We start from the raw sequence: 9,991 nt of genomic DNA, 5'->3' as shown, positions 1-9,991 counted from the left end.
AGTTGTTACATTTTTTGACGAAAACGTGTTTGTGGTTATGGGGAGAGTAATGCGGTTGAAATGTACTACGAATAAATAGAACACTAAATTTAAATAATGGTGTTTGAAGAATTAATTATGTGGGCACTGTAACAATATTATGATAAGATTGCGGTCCTGAAAATTTTAAAAATTTTTCATAGCTTTTTTTTCTTAATATGTGCTAACTGAGTGTGGACAAAAGTATTATAAAGTGTTTAAATCTATTTATAATTTTAACTTACCTGCACTTTGCACTTACCTCCTTTGCAAAATATCGAAATTAATTCAGTAGCATCCACATTTTCTTTTAGGCAAAAAATATGTATATTTATAATTTTTTCAGAAACAACTTGCAACGCAATTAAAAATAATTTCATGAAATTTAAAACTAAAATAATAAGTATAAATTATTTACAGTGTTATATTTTCAAAATAAAAATACTAAAAAGCTTTGAAATGAACAGGTAGGAAAGAAGGAAAGAAATTCTTTTTGATTTAAAAGGAAAGTTAGGGGAAAGTATAACCATTTAAATAAATAATTGCACAAGAGTAATTAATTAAAAATAAATAATAAATATTTTACATTAAATTACCTTACAATAAATTGTTTTTCTAATTTAAGATTCCTAAATAAGTGCTTGCTGGTTAATTATAAAGTTAAATTTGCAGTTATTGCTTATTAAATATTTCCTTTTGAAGCACGAAATTAAATTTGTTTAAATTAAATTATAATTTTTTAAATTGCGCATGCCTAACACAATTGAGTGTATATAACTTAAAGGAAAAGCATCCATAGATTCAGCAATTTTATTTTTCCATTTTTACTATAATAAGCAAGGAAGTTTTTTCTTTATAAAATAAATAATGGTACACATATACTTGCAAAGTTTAAAAATTTCAACACAAATTCCAAAACTATATTTTTTTAATGAATTTCAATATTTTACTGGCATATGGTTTTTATTTTATCAATAAAGCTAAATTCTGAAACACCACCAGGGCGGTTAGCTATAAAGTTTTGCTATATTGTTGCCAATCCTTTTTATTGCATCGATTTTTAGTTATTATTAGTACGATTTGCTAAAATTTCCTGCTAATAATAATTGCAAGCACATTTCGCTTCTACATTTTGCCACATTATTGCATATTCATTTGTACATTATTGCTTAGGGCTTATTTCTAACAAAAAACATTGTTTTATATAATTTTTTACGCATACTTACGTAATTATTTATTTTGTAAAAATTTTAAAAACTTTTGTATTGCTTAATTACTTGTATGAAATATTTTCCACTTTGAGGTACAATTTCTCTGCTCTCTTCAACACCTGCTATTGGCGACCTATGCACTTGCATATTTTACAAATTATTTGCGCATAGCTTTATTTAAAATTAAATTAAGTTTTTTAAACACTGTTCTAAGAACCTACATTTACATATAAATATTTATATGTATATATAATTTTACAGACTTATTAACTAGTTTTTGAAATTAACACAAAAAACAATGAACTCATTAAAAAAAAATTCAAGGTATTGGCGCTACGCATGCGCCCCAGCTCATCATCGATGGTAAAGCGCACACTTGCATCAAAACGGAACAACAGTTGCAAAAAGACAATTGGACGCTCCGTTGTTCTTACATTGCTTGTGCTCTCTTTGAGCTTGTACTCAAAATTGTAACTCATGCTGTTTACACTAACTCTCTTACTGGCTTATTGTTTTACGATTGAAAGCTCTAAGCACACCTGTTAAGATAATGCTGTCAATCGTTGGACGCATTCGGATTTGTGGATTTCCCATTTTCATACCGGTAAATAAACGAGATTATTATAGCCTAAGGAAAGAAAAATGCCTACTTTCTCTCTTTTCAATGCTTTTTATCAGTTTCAGATTTAAAAAGAGCATCTTGTCACATTGAGTGAAAACTAAAAAGTTCGTTCCGTAGCTGTCGGAATACAATTAATTATTGGTTGGAAGCTTTAAAAGCTGTAAGCTCTATAAATCTCGTTTTTAGTTTATAACTCAAAGAGAAGCTTTTATCCTAAAAAGTTCAGGCCTACTGCAGTCCAGTTACAATTGAATCGCTCTCAGACTGTCTATTTCAAGTTCATTGTTGGAAGCGCGAATGAGAAAAAAGTTCAGCGTGTTTAGAGTCCATTTAGCTACTTCATAGGCATGTGACCTAAGCTGTTATAATTTTTCTGTATATTTTATATACGGCATTTAATAAAAACTCCCTCTTTCCAACGCTATTTCAGAACTTTTTCAGCTTTTTCTACGTTTGGACCAATCCTGCAAAAAACCTTTTAAAGCCTTATTTATTAGTTTGTTCCAGTACACTAGGACATAGTAAGAAATAGTATGAAATTACAGGAAGTCGTTCCCGTACGCAAGAATTTCTCTCACTGGGAACACTTTTGGGCGAGTAAGAGAGCAACTCTTCCCAGTCAGAAGTTACAGGATTTTGCCCGAAGTTTTTCTTCCTGCAAGTTCATGAAAAGTGTTAACCGATAGGCAGGGTTACATTTATAAACAAACACAGAACGTGGTGCGATCAAAGATGGAAGTAAACAACGGAATATTGGAATATGTACGCAATTATTCTTAATTGTATAGTTTTTAATAATTATTTACTGATTTTCAGCCAAATCAGTGTTCTACCAATGAAATGTAAATAAACCGACTGACATTTGTGCAGGAAATAGTGCTTTTTACGTTCCGGTACACTTCTGTAACTGTTCTCCTTTTACTCTCACTTGAGAGAGTAACATTGTAGTTTGACAGTTCCACAGGTTTTTGCACGAGGAATACTGGAACAAACTATATATTTTATATGCGCCAATATAAGATGAAAGTTAAGATCGTCGCCTGAGAACAGTGAAAACAAAATTATAGTTTAAAAAACTAAAACTTCGCTATTATAATTTCCATTCGTACTGTCATCAGGTATGTACCTTGAGAATAGAAATCGCTGCATCTTTTAGGCGCATCAATATTACATAGTTACATCCCGAGCTAATAAAAGGGAGGTAATAATAATAAAAAGATAGCTTTTACTCTGTGCGTGCCCATAAAAAGGCTTTAAAACTCTTCTCCCAGAGGATATGTGTTATTTGTGACAGATCCATCGCATCTTTAAAAGCTATTTTTATTGATCACGTTATCCCGCCACAGTGTAAGAAGTACTTGAGTTTACAACGCCTTTTAATTAAAAAAGTGTAGTTTTTAGAGCTTATTAACGAAAAGCCTGCGACTGCCAACTGCAATATTTCTTTGTAAGATTTGGGAAATTTTTGGAAAAGCTCTCGAGAAAGGTTTAGCTAAAATGTTTTGGAATAGATTTTTTTCAACCTCAAGCATTTTGATAGTAGCGAGTAAGATAGCGTTAAAGCTTGTTTCCACCTTTCCGCGCATACTGTTGAAGTGGCCGACTCTGACATGGATTCAGTTAAAATATTGTCAAAAGACCTTTTAGCGTCTGCCCAAAAGCTTGACAACAATTTTCTATAGATCTTATTGAACTTTTTCTTGCAAAAACCTTTGAAATTCCAAAGAACTTATTACTAAAGCTAATGCTCTGGATAACATAAAGTTGGTCTGGATGAGTAAAAGGCCGGAGTGCGATTTTTGCCTAACTTTTAATTCAAAACCGTATTATACCAGAGTGCTTTTTAACTGTGCATAAATATTAGAGCTCTACATGCGGAAAAGGCGGCCCTGTACCTGCTTTTTAGTGAAACCTATATAAACTTTGAACGAGTTTGGAAAAATTGAATCTTTTTCTTACGTTAAAACCACCTATTTATTTCCTCTGCTGTCAGCGAAGGCCCACTTTAAAATTTTACCTAGGTCAGGGAGAGCTTTTACTTTACCAAAAGCTATAAAATAAGTTCTCCTGGAGAATATGTTTTGGCCATGCTTGATTTTGGGAAACCATTGAATTGAGTAAAATGAATACCCACACTCAAGGCCGAGCTTTTTTAAAGCTTAAAACGCTTCAGATTTGGCACTCTCGTAGAGTATTCAATTTTTCACATTTCCACTTCAATCTGTTGGACACATATAAACAACGCAACTATACCTTCTACAAAATAAACTGGCAGGAAAAGGAGGATGTAGGAAGTCTACGAGATGTACTGGCTTTCATAGCAGATTTTTGGATTTTTGGGTGTTGCATACACCAAGTCTTTAACATAAATTGGAAACAAATTTCAAAGCTAAAACCAAGTGATGTTTACTTAGAACTTTTGCTATCCATAAATATACTTGCCTGCTAATGCTACAATTTCAATAGTTTTTATCTGGTTCAAATGTTCTAAATATATTTCTCTAGACTTATTTTTAGAGGGACCTACCCCTATTCAATATGTATATGTACATAAATTCCAGCCCACTACTCATCAACTAAGTAACTAGATTCAACTAACAAAGAGTAAAACTAAAGAGATCAAAAGCAACCAACAACAACGAATAACAAATATTGAGTGCGTGTCGCGTATTCCAAAAACAACACCACTTATGAATATGAAATTGTATCAAAGTATTTTCATTACCAACTAAACTACAAAAGATTATACTCTTATCCAATGGACTGCAAGTGTTTGTCAAGTGTAGTCAAATTAATATGCAGAAAACACTTACCTCATTTTGTCGAATATGGCTCTTATTAAGGAATTCGTAACACGCACATGCTCATTAAAGGACATTGAAGTACGAAACACTCACTGGAGTTGATTGACTGAGAGTTGACTTGTAGCCCGCTCAGCAGCTGCACTCTTACACTCCAGTTGTGCTATCGTTTCAAGACCTTTAATGAACACTACGCTGCCTCTGAGAGTGTTGATGTGTGTCGGCTGTGGGCATAGCTCCAGCCCGGCAACCATTTCAGATAGCCACGCTACAGCTACCCCTTCAACGCCATCATTTACACACTTACACACATTCAGTTCACTCTTAGACGCAACGATTTTGTAGATTTGGGCTTGAACGCTCGCATGTTGGCTTGCATCACGGCAACAGTTTGTTGTTGTTGTTCGTGATCCTCGCGCGCATCGTGTCAGTCACGCCCAATTCTCTTATGTATCTGTTGATGTTTGAGCAAGTGCGCCTTCTGTCGAAACGCTTTGGCGCAGACGTCGCAACGGAATGGCTTCTCGCCCGTATGCGTTCGCAGGTGTACCTTGATGTTGCTCTTGTTGAGGAAGCCTCGATTGCAGATACTACACCGATGTACGGGTTTCTCTTTGCCCAACAAACCGGAAAGGTCATTGGCGCTAAAGCTGACGGAGGATGGTGAAATTGCGTTAAGTTGTTGCGGTCCGAGAACGCCACTACTGCTGTTGGACTGTGCGTTCGCTTGCGCCTGTTGCTGTTGACTGGATTTCTTTTGAGAGCGTGACCGTTTCGTTTTCGGTGTGCCGGTGGGTGTAATTGTCGTCGTATGTGGATAATTTCCAAGCATGTCGGGACTACAGAGACCGTCGGACTTCATCGACGACATAGTGACTTGGTATTGATGTTGATTGGTTAGATAGCGCGGATTGATCATCAGATTGTCCGTGGTTGACACCACGGATCCCGGTGGACTGGAAGTAGACGACGCTGTGGGCAGCTCGTTACAGTATGAGGTAGAACTGGGCGCTTCACTTTTTAACGCCGTCGTATTGGCTGAATGCTGTTGCTGTTGTGGTGGGCCATTCTGCAGTCGGTTGTGCAGTAAAGGCATGTAACCGTGCGTCAGCAAGCTTTGTAGCGTCGAACTGCTCGGGTGCACGGGTGAGTGTGGCAAGATGAATTCGCTGAGCGTATCCTGTTGTGACACCAGTAGCTTCCCATCCTGTTGTATACAATTTCCATCGATCCACGCATCCAGATCCATCCAGGAATCACGCGTATCATTGCCATCATCCTTATCCAGTTGGTTGGGCACTGTGGTATCGGCTATCGCTGAGCCAATTATGGCTGCAATATCGTCAATTGAGTTCATATCTACATACTCGGACAGGTCTTTGGCATCAGTGTAAATGCGTACGCCGCTGTGCATCGAATCTGGCCCATGATCACCACCGCCAACCATGCCATTGGCGTTGTGGCCGTTCCTGCTTCCGCTGCCGCCGCCACCGAGGCTACCCGAATTAGCTGCCGACATTACACAACTGTCGGCCATCGAGTACAGCTTATTATCTAATTGACTATCCGCAAAGAGTTTTACATCACCCAGACAGGCGTCCGCATCCGGACTTAACACGCTCTCAGGCAGGCAAGTAGACGAGGAAACAATGTTATGGTCGGCTGAAGAGCCATGACTGTTGGCACCACCGCCGCCGCCAGCACCACTGCCCTGCATCGATGGTAGCGGTGATGTACCCGAGGTCGCCGCCGCCAACTGTATACTTGTGGAGGCGTTTCCTGTCGTCGTCGACGTCGTCGAATGATTCGTCTGGTAGGCACTTTGTATGTAATTGTTGTTACTCTCATCAGGTAGCCTCTGTGCGATCGCATGGTAATGGTGTCCGGAGATGCCATTGATGGACAAATGCCCCGTATAGCCGGTGAACGGTGGTAGTGGTTTTAGATCGGAAAGCGCATTTAGTGAGGACGTATTCAATAGCAGATTGTCGAGCACATCTAGCGAGTTTTTTTGTTCGGAATCGCTGGGCAGCGAGTCAAGGTCATGTTCGAGCAGCAGTTTATGGCCATCAAGCAGGTATTGATCCTGGCTACCGTTTTGTGTGGGACCCCAGCATGGACTCATAAGTAGACTTTCAACTTCAGATTCGCTTGGTCCGTTCATGCTGTAAAACTTCATCGTATTCTGTGGCGCATATGAGTGATTTTTGTTGTTTCTTGTGCTCACAAGAGAAAAATATGCTTGATCCTTTTTTCAGCAACTGGTGTGCACAGGAAATTTGTAGAGTTTTCGTTGGGTATAGGTGTCGCTTCCGGGCTTAAATGTCGCATGAATTAGCTTGTTTGAAGTTGTGATGAAAACTGCAAGTATAGAGAAAAAACAGAAATCAAAAGACTTAAGCAGCGAACTCTTTATAGAGTATTTGACTCAAAATCATGCAAAAAGGTGTTTAGTTTTTGTTGAAATGTACTTTAACGGACAAAGGATGCTTCTTAAAATTAAAAACAAAAATAATAATTCAAGTGTCTTACTGCTTAAAGTTAAATTCATCTAGCCTACGTACTAATTTTGGAAATTTCAACATTTGTGTATACACTAAACGCGAGCACAAAACATTTCGCTTGCAGAGTCTTCATAGTGTACAGTTCTCCTTTCACTGTGCTTCATTTTATGCGAACACTGAAATTACTGTTCTCTTTCATCACAAGCACACTACAACATTGCTTTAACGGCGGAGCAGCGTGATTGTGTATTGCCGTGACGAAACAAATTTTACTATTTCATTTTAATTAATTGAAATTCAATAGTGTCCACAGTGTAATAAATCAATGCAAATTTTGAAGCTCAAGCAAATGACTTTTACAATAAAGTTAAATAAATATTATTGGCAATGGATAGACGAAGATTTTACGTCCGACATTTTTACTGTAGAATAATTAGTTAGAAAAGTTATCTTATGAAATATTATATTTGAGATATCTTTCGAATACTTACATAAAAGATTCTCATTTTTAGCTCAAGTCATTTGGTTATGATGACAGAATGAAAATGTGGAAAAAAATTGGTTGGTTCAAACCTTATCCAAGCTCACCGTGATATTTTGGAAAAATCCTCCCTTTCAAGCCGACTTGCCAAGGACTTCAGCCAGGAGAAAAGGCGGCAAGTCCTTACTTTCGGAATCAGTACGTTGAAATCTTTTGAAATTTGGAAAGTTTTATTCCAGGACACGATGCAACTATTTTCGAGCTCTCGGACTAATGCAATTGCCATTCCATTTCCAAGTTGGGTAAGGAAGCCAAGAAAATGAACAAGACGAAGTATATCCTGTCATCAAGCAAACAGTCAATGCATTCGCGCCTTGGCATTCACGTCACTGTTGAGAGTTATGATTTCGATAAAATAGAGAATTTCGTTTACTTGGAAACCAGCAATAACACCAATAATAATGACAGCACCGAAATTCAACACAGAAACACTATCGCAAAGAAGTGCTATTCTGACCGGAGTAGGTAATTGAGAAGTAAACTCTTCTCTCTGTTGTACAAAAATCACACTCTGTAAGTCACTCATCATGCCTGTGCTAGTGTATGGCGCAGATGCATGGACAATGAAAACGTTTGATGGGGCGGCTTTTAGAGTCTTCGAGAGAAAGATTTTGTAAAAGATTTACGGGCCTTTACGCGTTGGGATGACAAGTACCCCAGACGATGGAACGATGAGCTGTATGAGCTTTACAAAGAAAGGGACATAAGCATTGCAGGGAATTAAAATGCAGCGGCTCCGTTGGCTTGGCTATGACACCGACACTGCTGCTCTGTAGGTATACAACTCGGAACCAGCTGGTGGTAGCAGAGGAAGACCAGGAGAGACCAGGTGGAGAAGGATTTGGCTAGGACTTGGAATTTCCAATTGGCATTAGGTGGCACCGAAGAATAACGACTGGCGTCCTTTGTTGAACTCGACCAAAATCGCTTAGGTAGTTACAGCGCCAAATAAGAAGAAGAAGAGAAGTGGGTCTGCAGTTATGCTTCACAGTGTACGATAATACTAAAAATTAAATGGCTCGAAACCCGAAATATGTTTTTGCCACACTTCAGGATCTTCTTGGGGGGTTTCCAGCAGGATTGGGAATTATTTCGGGATTTTTCGAGATTTACATTTTCGTGTCCTGTGGTTTTTTTTTCGGGAACTTTGTTGGCGCTTAATATGGTAAAGTACGTTTCGTTTAGGCTGATAAATAATTGTGTTGTATATAGTTTTTACTTGTTAAGTCACTCATGTATTCAAATATATAAGGAATTGATTATAAAATAATTGTATGTGTTTGACAACCCTAAGTAACAGTCCTGATATTGATAAGAATAACAATATTTTTGAGCTTTGACTTTTGCTAAATGGTTGGCTTAAATTCTCCTCAAAATTAGTTGTGTGCGTCTTTACGTTGTTACGCAAATGGATGGACGAAAAGTAAATGGATTTGTGAGGTACTTTTTCATGGCCGAAATACACTCAGAGGTTGGCCATTGTATGCTTAGGGATGACCGCTGTTAGAAAAAATATTTTCTAATTTTTGGATGTTGCTCGGACCAGAGATCGAAGCCAGGTCCGACGGAGTTGTAGTACGCACCTTTAAGCACTTAGCCACAGCGCCATCATGACACTGATACATGTCATACAGAATGGTAGATATATCTGTATTTTTCACCTAACTACAAATAAATAAAAATCAGGCGGTGGTGTTGTATAATGTATGTATTTATGTATGTACGTTAATAATATATTGCACATATGTGTATTTGTTTATACATGCATTTGTATTAATCTACATAATTGTACATATTTGTGAACAAATGACAGCGACAGCATCTGCAGCTGCAGTAATAACGACAGCGGCCACGACAGCGGTGTCCAATAATTTCTAGTCGGAATTTGGGTCAAAATATTCATAATCTCAAGAATTAGCATATAAATGGAAGGAAAAACTTTCTCGTAGTGCTTACGTACATCATATATGTATATATATATATATATATGTACATAAGTATGTATGTATGTGTAAATGTAGCGATCGATGCATAGAGAGATACAAATGTGCCTGATTGGAACTACCCTGCAGTAAAATTTAGAGACAGTCTGGCAAAGCGCTAGTTCCGAACTACATACTTCAGAACTATCTCTGAACTAGTGAAAAACGGTTGCAGAGCGGGAAACTTACGGTGTGCCAGTTGCACTCTGTTGAGAAGTAAATGCAAATTCTCTCTTCTCGTACAATACGAAAATAGCTCAGCAGGAAGACCTCCGACTCTAGCATCGTTGGTCGCGAGTTCAAAGATTTAAT

The 9,991-nt window shown here is 37.6% G+C and overlaps 1 protein-coding gene across 1 annotated transcript; it reads right to left on the bottom strand.

The window, feature by feature from the left end:
* Positions 1 to 4,140: 4,140 nt before the first annotated feature.
* ich (zinc finger protein ichor) lies at positions 4,141 to 8,823 on the bottom strand. The gene is made up of 2 exons (XM_017615512.1): positions 8,811 to 8,823; positions 4,141 to 7,013 (listed from the first exon to the last, which is right to left on the bottom strand). Exon 2 carries the CDS (start codon positions 6,829 to 6,831, stop codon positions 5,080 to 5,082), a length of 1,752 nt encoding a protein of 583 aa, XP_017471001.1. The 5' UTR covers positions 6,832 to 7,013; positions 8,811 to 8,823; the 3' UTR covers positions 4,141 to 5,079.
* Between the last annotated feature and the right edge of the window lie 1,168 nt (positions 8,824 to 9,991).

Source organism: Rhagoletis zephyria, unplaced genomic scaffold, assembly GCF_001687245.7.
Source record: "Rhagoletis zephyria isolate East Lansing unplaced genomic scaffold, Rhagoletis_zephyria_1.1 Rzeph_scaffold_01026, whole genome shotgun sequence".
Lineage (NCBI taxonomy): Eukaryota > Metazoa > Arthropoda > Insecta > Diptera > Tephritidae > Rhagoletis > Rhagoletis zephyria.
This window is presented reverse-complemented; position numbering and strand designations above follow the sequence as displayed.

Coding starts and splice junctions, on each gene's coding strand:
- ich (XM_017615512.1), bottom strand. CDS start 6,831: ATGAAGTTTTACAGCATGAACGGACCAAGCGAATCTGAAGTTGAAAGT.